This window comes from Paramormyrops kingsleyae, chromosome 22, assembly GCF_048594095.1.
Source record: "Paramormyrops kingsleyae isolate MSU_618 chromosome 22, PKINGS_0.4, whole genome shotgun sequence".
NCBI classification, from domain to species: domain Eukaryota; kingdom Metazoa; phylum Chordata; class Actinopteri; order Osteoglossiformes; family Mormyridae; genus Paramormyrops; species Paramormyrops kingsleyae.
The window spans coordinates 5,319,325-5,338,683 of record NC_132818.1 but is presented as its reverse complement, the minus strand read 5'-3'; the positions used below and the strand labels follow the sequence as shown (position 1 = coordinate 5,338,683).

Here is a 19,359-nt window from a genome sequence, read left to right as displayed (position 1 = left end):
ATGTCGTCCCCCCCAGAAGCTCCGCCTTTCTGCTTTTTGATTGGTTGTAATTCTTACAATTGAGTTCTTATTGGTCAGTATAGAGTGTCATTCTCTTGTAGTTATGCGAACAACTGAATATGAATTCCTATGTGTTTATAAAGTCTGTACTACAAGCCAAAGTGGTCTGTACTTGCCCTGTTCATAGCGTCTGGCAAGAAATCAGAATATATCTGTCCATTTCGTGAAAACCTTGGTCAGTACCTTGTTGTTAATTAGGACAGTCTGATAATAATTCTTACAAATACCAGCTTTATGTGTGAGAGCCGGAAGCCTCGTGCTTGAAGTCTCACTAGTACATAGTGCGAGTACCTCTTTGTTTTTGTCTGCAGAGTACCAGGGACATTTCATGCATACTGGGACCTCTGATCATCTACCAGTAATGAGTATCAAGCTGAGTACCAGCCCACATCACGCACTGGGGGAACCTGTTTGTTATCTAGATCCGAACAAGAGGTGGAGTTTGCTGACAGTTAAAGACCCAACTGCAGTGCATTTCAGAGGCGCCAAACAGCATAAGGGCATGCCGCTGGCACTCTGGGCTCCGAAACAAGGGGAAGGTGACAGACACATATGGGAAGAGCACTGCTTAGAGGCTGAAGACTGAAGAATCAGACAGAGACATGACCAGCGTAAGCTCTGACTTTCTTACTTCAAACTCTGACAATAGGAAATGCTGTCGGTGAGTGAGGATACCATGTATTTCATAAGGAATTGTGCTAAACGGTGATATTATATATAAAAATTCAGACACAAAAACTACATGATGGCATCAGTTTTCAGGTGACAGAAAAGACGAAGATAGAAAAAGGATTAAAAACTGGGAAAGAATGACCTGATGTGTGGACATTTCTTACAAAAATAAGCTCAAATAATATCAAGGTGAAAAGAGCTTGAAACACAAAGAACAGGTTAAACCAGTGCTCTGTTTGTAAAGGAACTTCATTCTCGAGATAACTCTATAGAAAACTGCCGGTCCTTGTAACAGCCAAAGCTGGATGCTACCACAGATTCCAAAACACTTGATGGATTACAGATTTATTGGTGTGGAATTAAAAAAATAAATACTGTATTAAACACGCCAACTCACAAAGAGCCAAAATCCTATTTCATTTTCCACAGAATGTTTGGAGGGAGCCAGATAATCTAGAGAACTTCAAATGATAAATAACAGCACTTATCCATATAGTTATTTTTAATTAAATATCTGGTTTTGATCAGCTCCTGTTGGAACTTCCTTCCACAGCCCCCACCTCTCTTTCCCAGGACCATTTTCCTGAAGGGGCCCAATCAGCCCCCCCACACCAAGCAGGACTCTGCAGTAGGTTCAGACACCCAAGGGCCTACAGATGTAGAGGTAAGAGTAAACGCAGTGTTACGTTTGAAACATTTATGTTTCATGAACAGAACCTTGAACTGCATAATATTTCTTTGATACCATTTCTGGTGATTTGAGTTAGTAAATCCAGAATTCTGAGAACTTGAAATTCAATATTCAAACGTCAATTTTCAAGAACTCCCAGACCAGCCAAATTCACAGAAGCCAGTTGCGGGTCTCCAAGAAGCCTCTCCCACCATTACCTGGAGTGGCGTCACGTTCGGGGACCAGCTTTGACGATTCCAAGTTGACTGTGAGCCCTGACAGAGCAACGGAGGCTGACAAGGACACAGAGGTGAGCATTAGCATTAGCATCAGCTGGCAGTAATAAACTCAGTGGCACCAGTCCCTACTACATGCAAACTTCCCAATTTTTTAGGTCACCGACACCAAGGGAAGCCAGGAATTGCACTGGAAGACCCTCCCAGCACCACCCACATGTACATCCCAGTCGGAGCACATCTATGAAGAGCCCCACTTCATCACCAACAGCCAGCAGATGCAGGAGGTACTGTATGAGAGTCTGTGAGCTGCCCTGCAGTGTGGGGTGTGTATGCTGCTGAGTTCCTGCAGAGGGCGCTCTAATCGGGTGACTGACCAATGGTAATGCTGTGCCGTAAATGATTGCTGTGAATGTACTGTGAAATATAGATGGGGTCCTTCGTGAGTCAATTAAACAATAACAATGACTGAGTTGCTTAAAACTCATCACAACCATTTATTACAGGAATCTGAGCCCGGGAGACTCTGGAAAAACATCATTTAAGATTTGTGTGGAATCAGTAATAATTAACAGAATTTTCATGTGTTTGCTTTGCATATTCAAGGAATATATCTCTATATCTGGTTATGATGACAGGACTCCATGGTCATGGTGTCTCCCCGCCTGCCGCCTCCTGTACCCCCCAAGCCCTTACAGCCCCTCCAGCCGCCCATCAGTGGGCCATGTGCTGCCTTCGACCCCCAGTGTTCCCATGACGATGAGGCAGGAGCAGAGACGAGTTTGAAGGTAACATTTTGTCACCGGTGCAGGATCAGATGTTGGCCAGCCCTGAGGGATGGTGGCCATTCTCAGACTCATAGTTTTCTCTTCTTTTGAACTCAACAGTTCCCCAAAAGTGGTAGTTTGCCACGTCCCGCACGACAGCCGCCACCGTTGCCCCAGAAACCTGTCTACCCGCTGGAATGTGGGCAGACTCCCGTGTACTTGGACATACTGTCAAATAACGTGAGAATCACACGGCGAAGGCGAACAATTGATCTCTTTCCATGAAAAGTCCCAGTTTGTTTCTGAAGCCCCTGTGATTTTAGACCCTGCAGGATGAAGGTTCTTCCTCGGGGTCTTTCCACAAGCCGCTCCCCCCATTGCCCAAAACGAGGCCCCCCTCCCTGAACCGGAACACCCCAGGCAGCCAGGACACACGTGACACACAGAGGTCGCAGGTAACTAGTCTGAAAATGTCTAATATGCAACATTTTCCTGATTTAAAATGATTTAAAACAAGATTTGTTAGCGTTTGAATTAGTTAGCTATGTGATGAGCTATGAGCTGGTAGGTCTGTGGTTTGCTTAGGGACAGCGTGTGGCTCAGCGGGCTCAGCCTCTGTGTCTATGACTGGCACGTCGCTGGGTCAAGCCCGTCCTCGGCCTGCCTGTGGGTCCTTAACCCCCAGGCTGCTAGGGTGGCCGCCCTTCACAACCAGCTTGCCTTCACCTACCGAGGGCAACTTGGGGGAGGCATAAAGAGAATTTCCCCATGGGGATCAATAACGTATCTTTTATTATTAGCTAAGATACAATATTGAGAGACCGTCCGTTCAGTAACAAACGTGGTTTTTCTCACATGATTTATTGGTTGTATTTAGCTTAATCCTTAGTACCATTTAGCCTAAATAATAGGTTCTTTTTTGACATATCAGTGCACAAGTGTTTCAGATCTGTTTTATGGAGGAAGTGCCACTTAACCAGTTGCGAAATGCAGCAGAATTAATTTTTTAGGTGAACCGAATCAAACAAACTGCATTGCAAAAAAGAGGCATTTCAGCCACTGCTACCTGACACTAATGATTAGATATGATCAATCCGCCGCCACCCCCCCCCCCCAGTCGGGCAAATTGCAGGGGGTGGGTCAGAACCAAAAGTATCGCCGATACCAGTCTTGATGGTGGATTGAATGGGATTGAAAAGAAGAGGCGTGGTATCGGCCATCATTGCAGTTCAGACCCTGAGCTCCCTGTGTCACACTCTGCAGCGCTCGCCCCCCCCCCCCCCCCCCCCCGCCTCCAGAGGGGCTCTCATTTCTCACTCCACACCGCTGCTTCTGCTGCTCACTCTTTGGCTGAGCAGAGAGTGACTGGCACTCTTTTCACTCACTGCGTTTCACCTGCAGCCACTGCCGTTTATAATTCAAAACCATCTCAAAGCATCAATATGCCCAAGCTTTAAGAAACGGGATGAACTAAACAGACATCTCCAAACGACGCATTTTCTGCATCAGGGCAAGCTGAGCCAGTTCTTCCAGTGCTAAAAGGAGAACTTCAAGAGACTGTGTTTTATTAGTGATAGGCTCAGTATACAGCAGGAAATCACAGCACACCAGAGTTAAGTGTCAGAACTGAAGGCATGGTGGACATGGTTGGTACTGACTGTCTCGTTCTCCAGGCTTTCAGTGGGAACAGAGCAGCAGTGAATGCCAGAGCAAAGATACCACTGGAGGCACTGGAGAACAGCTTATTGAACCTTGCCTAGTAGATGTGTGTCTCTCTTCTTGGTGGGGAGGCTGCAAAAAAAGTGGATTCTGTGCCCTTCTGAAACAATTCTGTTTCCAAAACAATCAAGGAGATGGTGGAGGACGTTGGAAGTTCAGTTAGAGAAGTTCTGGAGTACAAAGAGATTGCACTTTAAATAGATGAGTCAGTAGATGTTGCTGGAATCCCTCAGTTGATGGTCTTCATTAGATATGTTTATGGTAATGATATCAAACCTGACGCCCCTGTGATTTTAGACCCTGCAGGATGAAGGTTCTTCCTCGGGGTCTTTCCACAAGCCGCTCCCCCCATTGCCCAAAACGAGGCCCCCCTCCCTGAACCGGAACACCCCAGGCAGCCAAGACGCACGTGACAGACAGAGGTCGCAGGTAACTAATCTGCATCTTACAAGTGCATTTCTGAACTTTAGGTCAAATTTCAACATACAGTACATGGTCAAAAGTATGTGGACAGCCCTGTGCAGAGCACTGCTTTGGCTCACAGACTCGTTGTTGAGTTTGAGTTGCAAACTGTGGTAGCATAATTTTAAACAGTTGAAGGGTTTGACTGCAAAAACGATATTCGCCATTTCAGACTTTCATTTCCAGCCTTGGCGTCCAGTTTCCCCTATACAAGTTTACATTTGAAGAAATCATTTTTTGTTAAAACACAATTTATTGCTTTAAGCATTTGTCACATTTTCTGGCCAAACCATTCAATTTCAAAGCATATTTACTTTACCTGACGAGCCGGAGCTGTGCTTTTGTTTAGTACATCACTGCTGTCTGTTTAATAAGGATGTGCAAAAAGTTGGTGAAATATTGAGTAGTTAAGGTACTGTGTTGAAAGACTATAATTCAATAAGAAATATTGTTTTTCATGGAGATGGGGGAGGACACTGAAAGTTCAGTTGTAGGACAAGATTTGGAGTACAAAAAATTGCACTTCAAACAGATGAGTCAATAGCTGTTGATGGAATGCCTCAGTTAACGATCTTTATTAAATACGATTGTGGCAATGATATCAAAGAGGACCAGCTATCAACAAACACAACGGGCAGGGAAAAAGAGTGTTGGACAAAAACTTGATTTGAGAATGAATACATTGTGTTGTCATTTACACCGATGGAGCCCGGAAGTATAGCTGGTTTGAGGCCTGGGTTGGTGGCTCATGTTCGCAAAATAGCCCCAGATGTGAAACTGAGACACTGTATCTTATGTAGTAAGGAGCGTGCCTGGGTCTGTGGCGATCTCAGCTGGTGGCAGGATCTCTAGCCGTGTTTTCTGTCCTCTCTAACCATCAGGGGAAAGTGGGCTTTGCCCTTCAGAAGCAACTGACTGAGGCTAACATATCTGAGCATTTGACTGCCCTGCAGGAGAGCTTTCAGTGATACTTTCCCAGCTTAGGGGCATCTCAGAACCTGCAGTGGGTGAGATATCCCTCTCAAGCCGTGCCATGAGCTGAGCTGGGTCTAAGTAACACAGTGTTGGAAGCACTGGTCGCACTGCACGCCCGCAGTGGCGGTAAGGCACTTTTTGAGACGGCTACACTTTCCCATTTATGGGTTGCTCATCCGAAGCAGAAGGAATTATCCTGTTTGGCTTGGAAAGTTGTAGGTGTGTTAAATCAGTTTGGCACTATATTCCTGTGTGAGTCTGGAGTTTCTACTCTGGCAAACATTACAAGTAAATGCAGTAACAGATTAAATGTTGAGCACGACCTCTCAAACACTGACCCCAGAACAGACCTGCTGGGTAAGAGATGCAACAAATCGCACATGGCTCATGAGGACTGACTGAGCCTAGATCTGATTCTGAGAGCAAAAAAGGTGTATGCTTTATATTCTCCTGAGACCCAAGGAAAATAGTGTCCTTTAATTTTAGGTTATTTTTCTTTGGAGGAAATAAGACATCTTACAATTTTGATTTTTTCAAATTCATTTTTATGTTTCATTTCACAGCATGTCCTCTTTAGTGTACAACAGGAATAAATACGTTTCCTTACATCAGTGAAAAGATAGATGCAGAAACAAAATGTCCATTACGATGGACATAAATGAATGGGTGGGGTCTCAGGAGGTTAAATTATATGCTCAGAAATATTGAAAGTTTACTAAAATGTCTATTTCACTAGGGTCACGGTGACTTGTATTTTGTGATTTAGAGTCTAAAGACAAAAAATATATAGTGTAAATAATGGAAATAAGAGAAAATTAATCAACTAAACAAAGTATATATTTCAAATTTAGGTGCTTTGCATTCTTTGACAAATTGATAGCTGATTAATATTTCTGTTTATTAAAATGTTACAGGGGTATAAATGTTTGTGATCCCGTGTCCCAGAAAGACAAGAAATGTCTATTTTGGATGGCAACATGAAAAAGTTTGAGAAACCCCTGAATTAGAGGAATTAGCAATCTAGGCCACGCCCATTGGTGGCATGGGTGTAAAATTAAGCACACAGTCATGAAGTCTCCAGAAGCAATCAATAGCAGCAGAACAGGTTGTTGCAATGAAGTAGCTAGTGACTCTCCAATTAGCACCATCAGAAGATGTCATTCTTCTAACCAGTCAGCTCACTAAAATTATTCCATGCTAGAGTTGCCCTGGTCAGCTGCAAGCAAGGTGAGTGTAAAGTGTGATGACTGGCAGCAAGTAGATCACACAAGCTGACAGAAAGGGGCCTGATAACCCAGCAACAATCCCCAACCTGAATGGCAGCAGATCCCACCAGCCACTGGCTAATGGGAAGCCTCCCCAGAAGGGTAGAGGCTATTACAGCAACAACGTGCAACCAGGTTTATATTAATACCCTTGGTTTGGGAATGAGATGTGGGACAGGCTGGTGTCCACATCCTTTTGGTCGAAAAGTGTACATTCTATTTCAGAGAAGCTACAAACGGCATTGAAGCATGATGCAGTCGTCTGCCCGTCCATGTTCAGGGTCTGGTTATGTGATCAGAGCTGTGTTTCTGCTTCTTCTGCTTCAGGAAACAGACGAGCTGGCGGAATGGTGGAGCTCAGTGCAGCGTGAGTCATTCTTGCAGTTGATCTGGTCAGGATGTTTGCTTTGAGGTGCTGTTAATGTGGCGTGGCAGGTCTTCGAGTGCCGAACCGCCAAACGCGTTTCCTTTTCATAAGTGTTTCACTGTGGTTTTCCCTTAGCCTGGGGAGCCGTATCGCTAGAGCACGGGGCCGGCGAGGAAGATGAGACAGAGTAAGAGCATCTCTGAGATGGATGAATGTTCTTCACAGTAATTAATATCGATGGAATCTCTTTGCTCGGTCTGAACACGTACAGGTGTCAGGTGTATGGGGAAGGCAAAGTTTGTGAGTACAATTCTTCTTCTTCCAGAATATTCCATATGAAAGTGAACAGAATCCAGAGGGGAATCGAATTCTTCCTCCACCTTCTGCGGAAGCACAGTGGCGCGTTTGGGGATCACATAACCCAGCTGAATGCTGTTGCTGACAAGTTTGACAAATCAAGCAAGAGCCTGAAGGTCAGGGCCATTACCGGGGGCACTACGGGAGCCCTTGGGGGCGTGGCCACCGTGACGGGCATCGTCTTGGCCCCCCTGACCATGGGCACCTCACTAGTGGTGACAGCAATGGGGGTGGGAGCGATAGCGGCCGGAGGGGTGACAGGGGCCAGTGCCGCCATATTGAACAAGAGATGGAACAGTACCGGCCGTAAGACAGTGGAGAAGATAGTGGATGAGTACAGAGCTGAGGTGAAGGACATCGACCAGAGTCTGGAATTTGTTGCCATGGGGGTGAGCGAGCTTGAGAAGCACGACGTCTCCCGTCTGATGTGCGATGGGGATTCCCTGGTGGTGCCCAGGGAGGTGCAGCTGGCTGTGCACAACCTCAGCTTCATTCAGGCAGCAACCAGATCCAGCGGCATCCTGCAGGGTTTCGCCCAGCATATGGACGGCTGCTTCCCCGAGGAGGAAAGCCAGAAGTCAAAGAAAGACTCCTCCAACAAATATTCCACAAGTGTCCGGGAACTTGCTCAGCAGCTGCAGAACGGCCTGGATGATCTCAACAGCCTCAAGGAGATATTCTCCACAGCGGAGCTGTAGTCCTTACCTCTGTATGAAATGTTCCGTTATTGCACTCACTGGTTCATACTGGCTCATGATTTACATGTCTTAACTACAGAAACCATACGGTTCTGGAGCAAAAATATTTGGAATACAAAATTCATTGCTAGTCATAGCCTTTCCTAAATGTGCATTGTGAAAAGACACGGAATGCAATTGTCTTAAATCCTGTCCTTAAAACATGTAGCCTATCGCTGTTACTAATTTTATCTTTGCTACTATGAAATGTTTGTCATATTTGAATACAATATTTTCTTTAACCAAATGAAATATCAGTATTAGCATTATTTTATCATGATTGCTCACTCTTTCGTTGCTGATTTTCATAGACTGTTCTGTTCCTGTACATGATCACGTGACCCTCATCTACTATTGACTCGCTGAGGATCAGTAAGTTTTTCTGTAGGAATCTAGCACTGCTTCCATATGCACACCAGGGGGCACCATAATTACTGTTTCGCTTTACGACACAATTTCTCAAATAACCAGAGAAGTAATACAAAATAACCTACTCATAATTCATCCATTTTCTAACTATCTATTCTGGAGGGCGAAGCCTAATTTCAATAAATCAGCATTCATTTTCAGAAAATTTATTTACTTGTAGATTATTAGTGGCATTCTTCAAAATAATGGCTCGATTATTTATCCAGCATACTTTAACACATGACTTTATGTAGCAAACAGAATACATTGGCAATACGTTGAACTGTTAATGGAAGTAATTTATGTTTCTAATGTACTATTCGGTTCAGACTCGGAGATACAATGACAAAAACGCACAGGCAGTGAACCCGCCACATATCTGGTTGAATCCATTTTCTTAGTTATTTATGGTACACCCTAAATTTAAATTATTTTTGCGCAAATATATGTATTACAATAACGTTAATGTGCGCACATGATTGGTAGATAATACAACAATGTAACAGCCAACTAGTAACATACATAGTGACGATGGTTCTATGCTGGCCGTCTAGCCTATGAAAAACAGCGTTACTCGCGCATTGATATGAACATACCTACGCCGCGGAGGAATCCACGCGGATGTACTGCGAGTTTATAAATACCGACGGCGGCCGGGGCTTTTATAGAAGCATGCTCTAGTTCTAATGTCGTTTTTGTTCCTCTTCGCTGAGCGCCATCGCTCCCTGTGCGACATGGCAGTGTGACGGCTTGCAGCGGCCTTCTTAGCAGCGGCAAACGCAGCAGTGCAGCAGTCCAGTGCACTGGCTTCCTGTACATTTGGCAAAATGGCGTAAGTAATCTGTGTTCGACCTCCAAATGTTCAGCTGAAATATAAAGACGCGTTTTTTTACAAGTATTTTATGGACGTCTTGTTTTGCTGAGAGGCGGCTTTTGTTTGAATAGTATAATATTTAGAGATGAAAGCAGTCCATTTTATATACGATGACACGTATAATATATGAATAGCGACGTGGATAGTTGACAGACGTCACCTGTAGTGTAGTTGTAGTTGATTTGAATAATTTGACTAAATGATGCTTGTATTGATTTGTTTGATGTCTATACTTTATTTGGAGTACATCTGCCTTGATCTACGTACGTTACATGGCCATCAAGTGTAATATTTTTGACAACGTGGCAATCCTAAAATGGCGTTTATTCTCCACTGACGAACACGAGTTGTTGGTCAAAATGGCGCCTTATACGTCCTCTAACCCTCGGCGCCCTAGACAGCCGGGGACGCGCCATGTGCGTCATGGACACTTCGTGCGACAATCTGTAGACAGAGGGAGGGGGCGCGCGCAACAATGCTGGTGACTCCTGCGGATCTCAGTGATTAGTGTTGCTATGGAGGAGGCACGCAAGGCTTTGGTCTCGAGACAGGCAGGGGCGGAGCTCCCGGTCGGACCATACCCATATATGGAAATGCCTGTCGTCCAAGCTAGAGTATTTTTAAACTTAATGCTTATACCAAGGCAACGGTTAGATCATTAAATATATTTAATCTGACATTGTGCTTTAAAAAAATTATTATATCATCTCATTTTTAGAACAATTTCAGGGACAAGACATGGTTATGTTCGTATGCATTTACTAAATATTTTACATGAGCGTTTTATTGCATTGCCGTTGTGTGGAGTCATTTAAAATGCCTTCTCTCTGCAGGTCCCTTGACGTAACCCTCAGCACTGCTGTAGTCGACAGCATAAAAGAAAAGCTCGACTTCATATCAGACTTCCTGTCTGTCAAAAACCCACTTATCTTGCTTGGCCAATCAAACACCCTCTTGACTGGCAGCCATGTCCCTGAGCTCCAGACTTTGCCCGGCAGATGCCGGGACCCTCTGGGGGGGCTTGTATCAGACGGTTGACCCCCTCGGATCCCTCCTGGACGAAGATGAAGATTCCCTAGCAGAGGGAGTGTCCTCCCCTTTCTCCTCATCCCCCAGTTATACCCACACCATCCCTGCTTCTCCTTCCCCGATCGTCTCCCCTCCTTCCCCTCATCTCTCGCTTCTGGGTGACAAGGTGGAGTCAGACTTGCTCTCCCTGCCCTGGCTGTCAGATGAGCTGCTGGATGCCACCATCAGTCCAGATGCACGCAGAGGTGAGAACCCCATGTATTGTGGTGCAGTGTCGCCTGGCTTGGGTCATATGACTTTGCTAGCCTTTATCTGCCAGGAATCTCACTGTCTGTCAGTACTGTTGGCCCTCGGCCCAGCAGATTGCCCCGGTCTATTCCAGGGTGCATTAAACGAGCTCTGCCATCCATAGATGGGTAATAAAATTATGACTGTCTGAAGCTGTTGTGCTGACAGCCTTCTGTTTTATTTTAATCATAGAGGATGCGTTCTCTGGCATGGACTGGATGGCAGAGAAGATCGACCTGAGTGAATTTGACCTGGACTCCCTCGTGGGATCCTGCGACGCCGATGAAGTGCCAACCTCCCCAGATAGTCTCACCTCCTCCTTGGAGCCTCACATGGATCTGGATCCTCAGCCTGAGCCCAGTCCCTTCAGCACCTCCATCGCTGAAGAGGTGGATGTCAGCCTGTCAGAAGATCTCTCCTTCCCCTCAGCAGTGCCTGAGAAGATGGAGGTGAACATCGAGCCTCCATCCCCAGTTCCGTCTCCTTCCCTCCCCCCTTCTTCACCCAGCTTTACCCTGGATCTAGGCAGCGAGGTCGATGTCTCTGAAAGTGAGAAGATGGTGCCGGTTGACAGCACGCCAGTGCCAAAGCTCATCCTCTCCTTCTCCCCGTCTCTTGTCCTCCTCTTGTCCCCTGGGGAGAAGCTACCTGCCGTCCACAGCATGGCAACTGTCACCCCTGATGACCACTCCGACAGCGACAGCGGCATCAGCTCTGTCGCAGAGTCTCTCCAGCACGAGCCCTGTCTCAGTCCGCTGGGTCACGCTGTCGGTTCTTCCAGGACCAAGCCCTACTCCCCTTCATCGAAACCTGCTGCAGTGTCCACCGGGAAGGTGAAGTCTGCCTCTACGAGGACGGGCCCTAAGGTGGTGGAGAAGAAGCTGAAGAAGATGGAGCAGAACAAGACTGCTGCTACCCGGTACCGCCAGAAGAAGCGAACGGAACAGGAGGCTCTGGTAGCAGAATGCACTGAGCTGGAGACGAGGAACAGGGAGCTGGAAGAGAAAGCAGAATCCATCAGCAAGGAGATCCACTACCTCAAGGACCTCATGGAGGAGGTACGAAATGCCAAGAACAGGAGGAGCAAAGGTGGCAACAGAGCGGCATCCTAAGAAGAGCTAGAGGAGAACATCTGCGAGAGCCCACCTGCATGTCCCTGGAGCTGGAAGTGAATTGCTGCAGCACTGAATCCACATGCCTGTGCTGGACTTACACCAGTTACATGCAACGTCAGTAGATTAGTGTTAGTTAAAGCAAGTTTGTATATTCACTGTCCATTACTTCGCACACTGTCCAAGTCCTATGATGGTTTAACAAAAGGTCATCTGCTCATACTATCTGCTTTGAATCTAGGCTGTTTGTACTTGGTAGTTTGTGCTTTCAGATTAGTATTTTTTTTTTATGGTTCTAGGCACGTTTACAGTGTCTGTCTAATAAGTAGTTGTAGTTGTGGATTTATTTAATGCGAGCCCTTTTGCTCTGTATATAGTGTTTGGTTTTGCTCTGGCTCTAGAATATGGTGTCTTTCCTAATAAAAAAAAAAAATGAAGTGAACCTATGGAGTCTCACTCTTCTGTGTGATTAGCAGGATGTTAACTTGTAAATGAGTAATGAAATTAGTTTGAGTAGAATACGTGTGTCTTCCACAGGAAATTACATCCACATGGACTGTTTCTTATTTTAGTGCCATAAGTAAAAACGTCCATCCGAACAGAAAAAGACACCTGTCTGCACAACCACACCTAACAGTTCCTAACAGTGCGTTTAAACTGGACTAATATATAAGTTGCGACTAGTTTCATTAATCTGTGGATTTTAGCAACGGTAAAGCCTTATCTTCTCAAAATTATTTCGGGTGACTCATCCATGCATTTATTGCATCCCGGTTAGTCTACTGTAATGCCTTATATTATGGGCTAGATCAGCTGTCCCTTCGACGCCTGCAGATGGTCCAAAACGCAGCAGCACGAGAGAAAACGTGACCATATTACTCCTGTGCTGGCCTCTCTGCACTGTCTCCATGTCACTTTCAGGATCAAGTTTAAGATTTTATTACTTGTTTTTAAAACACTTCAGGGGAATGCACCTGCTTCACTGAGTTGTTGCACCAACGTGATCCAGTCAGAACACTCAGGTCGACATCTCACCTGCTTCTGGATGTCCCAACATCCAGATCAAAAACCAGAGGTGACCGCTTTTTCAGCCGCTGGTCCTAAATTATGAAACACTCTGCCTTTGCATATCAGAGCTGCTCAGATCCTCCAAAGTTTGAAGTCTTTGTTTAAGACTCATTTATTTTAATTGGCTTTTAATCCCAGTCGTGATTGATATTCATTAATATTTTTATAGATTAGTTATACTAATTTATCTTTAATATGTTGTGGTGTATTTATTATATGTAAAGCACTTTGGGCAGCAAGTGGTTGTCTGTAAATGTGCTATATGAATACACTTGAATTACTTTCTGAATGCACTGTAAGTAATAAGTTGCTATTGGGTCAGATTCCCAACATCCCAGTCGGAAGTGATTAGCAGGCTGATTTACATTAGTAGAATGTGTGTATTCCTAGACAAAAAAAACATCTCATAAACTGATCTTCAATATATCAGAAATAAATGTACGAAAGGATGTTAAATTAACTGGTCAGTTTACGTGCAACTGCGCAATGTAAGCCAGTCCCTTTGCCTTTATTATTTACCTATTACATAGCAACATTGCAAAAGCAATATTTGTCAAATTTTAAAATGACTAATAACCTTTCTTTTCAGTGGGGTTACCATACCCAAATCCCCACAGCAACGAACATATTGTAATCCGTATCATATTACACCTGACATCTAATACAGAAACAAGAAGAGTCTAAAATAAAGCGCACATTGAAGCGTTGCCAGGACGGCTGCCTTACGGTAACCATACTGCCGTATTTCGTCACAAAGTGTCGCACGGCTATGGCACGTTGTTCCTGGTGTTCAAGCTCGACCGAACGCGTCGGATCAGTTTCCCACCAGCGGGCCGGCAGCGTGACGTTTCTTTCGCAGTTTGGTTAGCTGCAGTGCCATACAGTCATGGATACGCCGGGGGACGAATTTATGAAATATCGATCGCCCCTAGTCTCACGATATGCCAGCAAAGAAATGTCCTACAATTTCAGCGACAGGAAGAAATTCACGACGTGGAGAAAACTTTGGATTTACCTTGCCAAAGCTGAGAAGGTCTGCTCTGTTTATGTTTGTCAGTACGCTGCGATTGTCTCCTCTTTTACAGAGTTTTCAAACGGGCCAAACAGCCGTAGATTGGTTTTACATGTATACAGTGTGCCGCTTTGCTTTGTTTTCAGTCCCCTAAGTAATTCTTGCTGTGGATTGTGGACATTTATCGAAGTGGTTGACCTTTAGCAACTCATCTCAAATTGCATAACCAAAAATAGTTGTCAAGAGGTCGTTTTCAACACCCAAGACGCGAACATCGACCAATCTGTATTGCTTAACCGACGATTTGAGTGTTTAGGAATATAGGGCTTGCTTTCGGGAACTTGCGTGCCGTCGCACGATTTATAATATGCGAATCAAGGTTAATGTAGTGAAAGCGTAACATGACATGCATTAGCTATTACTCGAGTCCTATATTAGGTACCTTTACTGGGTTCCTTGGACGGCATGGTATTTTCCGTCAGGATCTGCACTCTTTCAAAGAACTCTTGCAAACTAGGGGGTTCTGAGTTTTGTGCAGTGAGATCATTAAATAATTTCTTGGTTTTGAAAATGTTAATGCAGTTTTATTTGCTACGGGAAGCATTTGAAATAAGGTTAATTTAGTGTGATATAATTTTGAAAATAAAAAATCATTTCATGTTCTGTAGCAGTTCAGTTTAATTCCTTTGAAGTTCGCTGTTTCGATCCTTTGCGGTACAAACTAGGGACCAGAAATCTGAAAATGAATGTCTGAAGTCACATGCATCCGCTTAGCCAATTTAATAGAAGTATCAATGGTCTAATTGTTCAGCATGCAGAAGAGCTGCCAGTATTTCCAGTGGCAGGCATGCTGTAGCAGGTAACGGTGTTAGTTGAGAAGGATGCAGGAGGAGAGACACGTTAACTAGCAGCCCTGCACCTTGGTCACCCCGAGCAGGAGTTTCTCCAAGGTCTTCAGAGCACTTTGAAGACCGGGGCTGTTTTTCTGTCTCCATGTTCACCGCGTCTCTCCCTGCCACTCCCATCTAATGCTCGAAGGCCCTTGGATTGCCGATCACCGATGCCCAGGTGGCCGAGATGGAGAGCCATGCAGAGGACGTCGATTTCGCTATGGCGGCGGAGGAGGAGAAAAGGCTTCGGCACGACGTGATGGCGCATGTGCACACCTTTGCCCACTGCTGCCCCACTGCCGCGCCCATCATCCACCTGGGGGCCACGTCCTGCTACGTGGGGGACAACACGGTGAGGACTCGCACGGCCACCCAGCACTACCCTTTGAGACCACCAGGTGGCGTAGTGGTCAAAGGCGAGGCTGCATAATCGAACTGAATCAGTATCTATACACACAGGTGTTGTTTTAATATGGTTTAAATAAGAATTTCCAGAGGATGTTTTTCATTTTATCGTATATTTATTGTGATATAGTCATTTCCGATTTTCTTCCTGAGGGAATCTATGTCCTGCTTGGTGTTCATGCTGAGTCGTGACATTAAGGTCTTATGACCTCACTGGTAGATGTGCCCTAGTTCTGATGAGGCCTGTAGTGTGTTTTGACGTTTCATTTCTAATGCTCCTTCAGGATCTGATTGTCCTGCGTGATGGGTTTGACATTCTCCTACCGAAGGTGAGTCATTTAAAATCACGTCGCAGTAGCACAGTGTGTCACTGTGCTGAATAAGCCATGGATGGCTGGAGTTTTGCATTGGTAACCCTGGCTTCTCCCGTCTTGCTCAGCTGGCTCGAGTGATAGACAGACTGGCTACCTTTGCAGAGAAATATGCTGATCTACCAACGCTGGGCTTCACACATTATCAGTGGGTCTCCTTCCCCTTGCTTTCTTTCTTTGTCGTTTCCTTGTCGGAGTCAGCGCCCTCCTTCAAGCTATAAATTAGTGCATGAGCTCTCTCTCCCTGTCACCCAGACCTGCCCAGCTGACCACGGTGGGGAAGCGGTCTTGTCTTTGGCTACAGGACCTGACTATGGACATGCGGAACCTTCAGCGTGCCAGGGATGACCTGCGTTTCCGGGGGGTCAAAGGAACCACGGGCACACAGGCCAGCTTCCTGCAGCTTTTCCAGGGGGACCATGATAAAGTGAGCACAAAATGCAAATGAAAGACCTGGGTAGCAGGTCACTATTTCCCAGGCCTGAAAGATGGTAGACATAGGTCCAGCTGAAAGAATGCTTCTTTTGCAGGTAGAAGAGTTGGACAATAAGGTCACAGAAATGGCAGGGTTTAAAAAGTAAGTTTACCGCTAGCTTTTGGGATAGGTGTGGTTATGTCCTTGCACGCAGTAGACACGTCAGGATGCCCATCTGTCTGTCTAGGGCGTACCTCGTAACGGGGCAGACGTACAGCCGCAAGGTGGACATAGACTCGCTGTCAGTCCTGGCCAGTCTGGGAGCCACGGTGCACAAGGTGAGCAGCCTGTGAGATCCGCCGCCACTCAGCTAGGACCTGATGAGTCCAGAGGGCCCTGTCACCCACCTGGTCAAACCTCCCGCTGTATTTACTGAGCATGTGCTGCGCGCCCCCCCCCCAGATCTGCACCGACATCCGCCTGCTGGCCAACTTGAAGGAGATCGAGGAGCCGTTTGAGAAGGAGCAGATCGGTGAGCTGAGGATCATGGGAATTGCAGTTCCTTACAACCCCAATTCAATGTAGTTGATTTTTATAAAGCACCTTTCCCCAAGGCACTTTCCATGTGTGTGTTGTGATACATTCCTGCACAATTCAGATTGGATGTAGACCCAAACCTGCATCACTGCTGTTTTTGTTGTACCGTATTATGTTCATTTTAACACACACATCTGATCATTGAAAACCTTTGGATACTTTCATATCCATGCTGACAGGACTGAAAAAGAAAGTACAGTTTGCTCAGTTGATATAATAATTAGTTCATCCATCCATCCATCCACCTTTAATCTGGCGGGCAGCCAAAGATGCCCTAGGTTGCTGTACCTAAACCTTACATCCAGTATATGCCCCACCCCCCAGGGTCCAGCGCCATGCCCTACAAACGGAACCCCATGCGGGCAGAGCGGTGCTGTAGCCTGTCCCGCCACTTGGTGGCGCTGCTCTCTGACCCACTGCAGACGGCCTCAGTGCAGTGGCTTGAGCGAACGCTGGACGACAGCGCCAACCGGTATGTGGCACCGCATTGCTCTACCCGGAGCGGGCGACCCAGTCTGCTGACCTACCTGCTCTCCATCTCATAGCCGCATCTCTCTGGCCGAGTCCTTCCTGACTGCGGACATCATCCTCAGCACCCTGCAGAACATCACCGAAGGCCTCGTTGTCTATCCCAAGGCACGTCGACTTCCTGAGACGCGTAGACTTCAACAAACGTGCATTTGGACATTTAAACTAAGGTTGTAAGTGGGAGATGACATGGTGAACAGCTTCTCCTTCCTTCGTAGGTGATTGAGCGGCACATCCGTCATGAGCTGCCCTTCATGGCCACTGAGAACCTCATCATGGCCATGGTGAAAGCTGGAGGTAACAGACAGGTATCAGCCTCGCCTTAAGGCCCTCATGTGGGTCTAACGTGATTATCTTACCCCTTATGTGAGAGATGCTGTCCTTGTGATTTGTACAGACAGACCAGTATACATAGACCACTAGAAACAGACGACCCACGGGTTCAGACTAACCAGTATAGATTCACATCAAGTCGTCTTTTTTGTCATGTCATAATTTTCTGCATAGTTCTCCTCAGCAGGGCTGTTTCCCAGAAGCATTTCTGAACACCACTTTTCACTTTCAGGACTGTCATGAAAAAATCAGAGTACTTTCCCAGCAAGCAGCTGCTGTGGTCAAACAGGAAGGTGGTGACAATGACCTTCTGGCCCGTGTGAAGGCAGACCCCTATTTTGCCCCAATTCTTGGTGAGCTTGACACCTTACTGGACCCCAAAACGTTCATTGGGAGAGCCCCACAGCAGGTAATGATGTGCAGCAGTGCAGTAACCTCAGCGACTTAACTGTTAGCAAACAGCTGTTTTATTAGCCCAGATGTGGCTTGATGTTTATTTCCACACTCTGCCAGGTGTCGAGGTTCCTGTCTGAGGAGGTATATCCCCTGCTGGAGCCTTTCAAGGAGAAGATGAATGTCAAAATTGAACTGGAGCTATAGCACTTGGATGAATTCATTCTGGGTGCAAGCGGACCACAGTGGATCTTGGAGGGTATGGGGTTTAACTGTGGGTTGTGCGTCTCGAGCCAGCAAGCGCCTCAATGTGCCAGATGAGCTGTTACTGACCCTGGGGGCTTTGCTCCCAAGTAGCTCTGTGTGTTTGATGGAAGAAGTACAATAAAAACAAGCATGGATACTATTACTGTTAGTGTTTTTAATGCTTAGTGTGGTATGCTGTTCCTATTCGTGCTTTTCCACTGTCACAAGAACCGAACGGAACTGGGAAGCGACGGTTTTCCATTGTAAATTATCCGAGCCAAGACGTTTTGTCACAGCGTGTCTGGCCTGGAAATAACCAGCATACAGTGCCGTTGTTATCGTTGTTAACGATATTCCCAGCTGGCGAGAAGGCGCGCTCCTGCCGCACACCTGTCACACAGCCACTTACCTGACATCCATGCCAGCTGGGCATATTATGTGCTTCCATATTGAACTCGAAGATAATCTGGAGTTTTAATCTGTTTTACTGGACGAAAAGGTTCGTTGAAATTGTGGTTGCCTTCCATTAAGCAGAACGCTACGAATTTGTGTGTGTGTAAATATATATACACTCACCTAAAGGATTATTAGGAACACCTGTTCAATTTCTCATTAATGCAATTATCTAATCAACCAATCACATGGCAGTTGCTTCAATGCATTTAGGGGTGTGGTCCTGGTCAAGACAATCTCCTGAACTCCAAACTGAATGTCAGAATGGGAAAGAAAGGTGATTTAAGCAATTTTGAGCGTGGCATGGTTGTTGGTGCCAGACGGGCCAGTATTTCACAATCTGCTCAGTTACTGGGATTTTCACGCACAACCATTTCTAGGGTTTACAAAGAATGGTGTGCAAAGGGAAAACATCCAGTATGCGGCAGTCCTGTGGGCGAAAATGCCTTGTTGATGCTAGAGGTCAGAGGAGAATGGGCCAACTGATTCAAGCTGATAGAAGAGCAACTTTGACTGAAATAACCACTCGTTACAACCGAGGTATGCAGCAAAGCATTTGTGAAACCACAACACGCACAACCTTGAGGCGGATGGGCTACAACAGCAGAAGACCCCACCGGGTACCACTACAAATAGGAAAAAGAGGCTAC

General features: G+C 45.9%; 4 protein-coding genes across 5 annotated transcripts; all 4 read left to right on the top strand.

The window, feature by feature from the left end:
* Positions 1-126: 126 nt before the first annotated feature.
* LOC140577566 (uncharacterized) lies at positions 127-7,384 on the top strand. Its single transcript, XM_072705220.1, has 11 exons — positions 127-235; positions 372-721; positions 1,286-1,396; positions 1,554-1,712; positions 1,797-1,925; positions 2,277-2,426; positions 2,526-2,645; positions 2,729-2,860; positions 4,422-4,553; positions 7,154-7,193; positions 7,329-7,384. Exons 2-11 carry the CDS (start codon positions 713-715, stop codon positions 7,382-7,384), a joined length of 1,038 nt encoding a protein of 345 aa, XP_072561321.1. The 5' UTR covers positions 127-235; positions 372-712.
* LOC111835974 (apolipoprotein L domain-containing protein 1-like) lies at positions 4,329-8,865 on the top strand. 2 transcript variants are annotated; one of them, XM_023796825.2, is made up of 5 exons: positions 4,329-4,553; positions 7,154-7,193; positions 7,329-7,380; positions 7,519-8,259; positions 8,599-8,865. In XM_023796825.2, exon 4 carries the CDS (start codon positions 7,529-7,531, stop codon positions 8,246-8,248), a length of 720 nt encoding a protein of 239 aa, XP_023652593.2. In that variant the 5' UTR covers positions 4,329-4,553; positions 7,154-7,193; positions 7,329-7,380; positions 7,519-7,528; the 3' UTR covers positions 8,249-8,259; positions 8,599-8,865. The 2 variants fall into 2 exon arrangements, with proteins under 2 accessions (XP_023652593.2, XP_072561034.1); XM_072704933.1 differs by lacking the exons at positions 4,329-4,553; positions 7,154-7,193; positions 7,329-7,380 and having other exon boundaries at positions 7,397-8,259.
* Positions 8,866-9,360: 495 nt separating this feature from the next.
* LOC111835975 (cyclic AMP-dependent transcription factor ATF-4-like) lies at positions 9,361-12,440 on the top strand. The gene is made up of 3 exons (XM_023796826.2): positions 9,361-9,527; positions 10,403-10,843; positions 11,079-12,440. Exons 2-3 carry the CDS (start codon positions 10,537-10,539, stop codon positions 11,996-11,998), a joined length of 1,227 nt encoding a protein of 408 aa, XP_023652594.2. The 5' UTR covers positions 9,361-9,527; positions 10,403-10,536; the 3' UTR covers positions 11,999-12,440.
* A 1,372-nt stretch (positions 12,441-13,812) lies between these two features.
* adsl (adenylosuccinate lyase) lies at positions 13,813-18,416 on the top strand. The gene is made up of 13 exons (XM_023796814.2): positions 13,813-14,099; positions 15,117-15,320; positions 15,658-15,702; positions 15,813-15,892; positions 16,000-16,171; positions 16,275-16,321; positions 16,407-16,497; positions 16,622-16,691; positions 17,081-17,228; positions 17,302-17,392; positions 17,503-17,592; positions 17,850-18,026; positions 18,131-18,416. Exons 1-13 carry the CDS (start codon positions 13,953-13,955, stop codon positions 18,215-18,217), a joined length of 1,449 nt encoding a protein of 482 aa, XP_023652582.1. The 5' UTR covers positions 13,813-13,952; the 3' UTR covers positions 18,218-18,416.
* Positions 18,417-19,359: the final 943 nt, after the last annotated feature.

Excerpts from the sequence above, each read along its gene's own strand:
- LOC111835975 (XM_023796826.2), top strand. The coding sequence starts at position 10,537 with ATGTCCCTGAGCTCCAGACTTTGCCCGGCAGATGCCGGGACCCTCTGG. Across the intron at positions 10,844-11,078 it reads CAGTCCAGATGCACGCAGAG|AGGATGCGTTCTCTGGCATG; the intron begins GTGAGAACCCCA and ends TTTTAATCATAG.
- adsl (XM_023796814.2), top strand. The coding sequence starts at position 13,953 with ATGGATACGCCGGGGGACGAATTTATGAAATATCGATCGCCCCTAGTC. Across the intron at positions 15,321-15,657 it reads GCTACGTGGGGGACAACACG|GATCTGATTGTCCTGCGTGA; the intron begins GTGAGGACTCGC and ends ATGCTCCTTCAG. Across the intron at positions 15,703-15,812 it reads TTGACATTCTCCTACCGAAG|CTGGCTCGAGTGATAGACAG; the intron begins GTGAGTCATTTA and ends CGTCTTGCTCAG.
- LOC111835974 (XM_072704933.1), top strand. The coding sequence starts at position 7,406 with ATGTTCTTCACAGTAATTAATATCGATGGAATCTCTTTGCTCGGTCTG.
- LOC140577566 (XM_072705220.1), top strand. Across the intron at positions 1,397-1,553 it reads AAGGGCCTACAGATGTAGAG|AACTCCCAGACCAGCCAAAT; the intron begins GTAAGAGTAAAC and ends TCAATTTTCAAG. Across the intron at positions 7,194-7,328 it reads ATGGTGGAGCTCAGTGCAGC|CCTGGGGAGCCGTATCGCTA; the intron begins GTGAGTCATTCT and ends GTTTTCCCTTAG.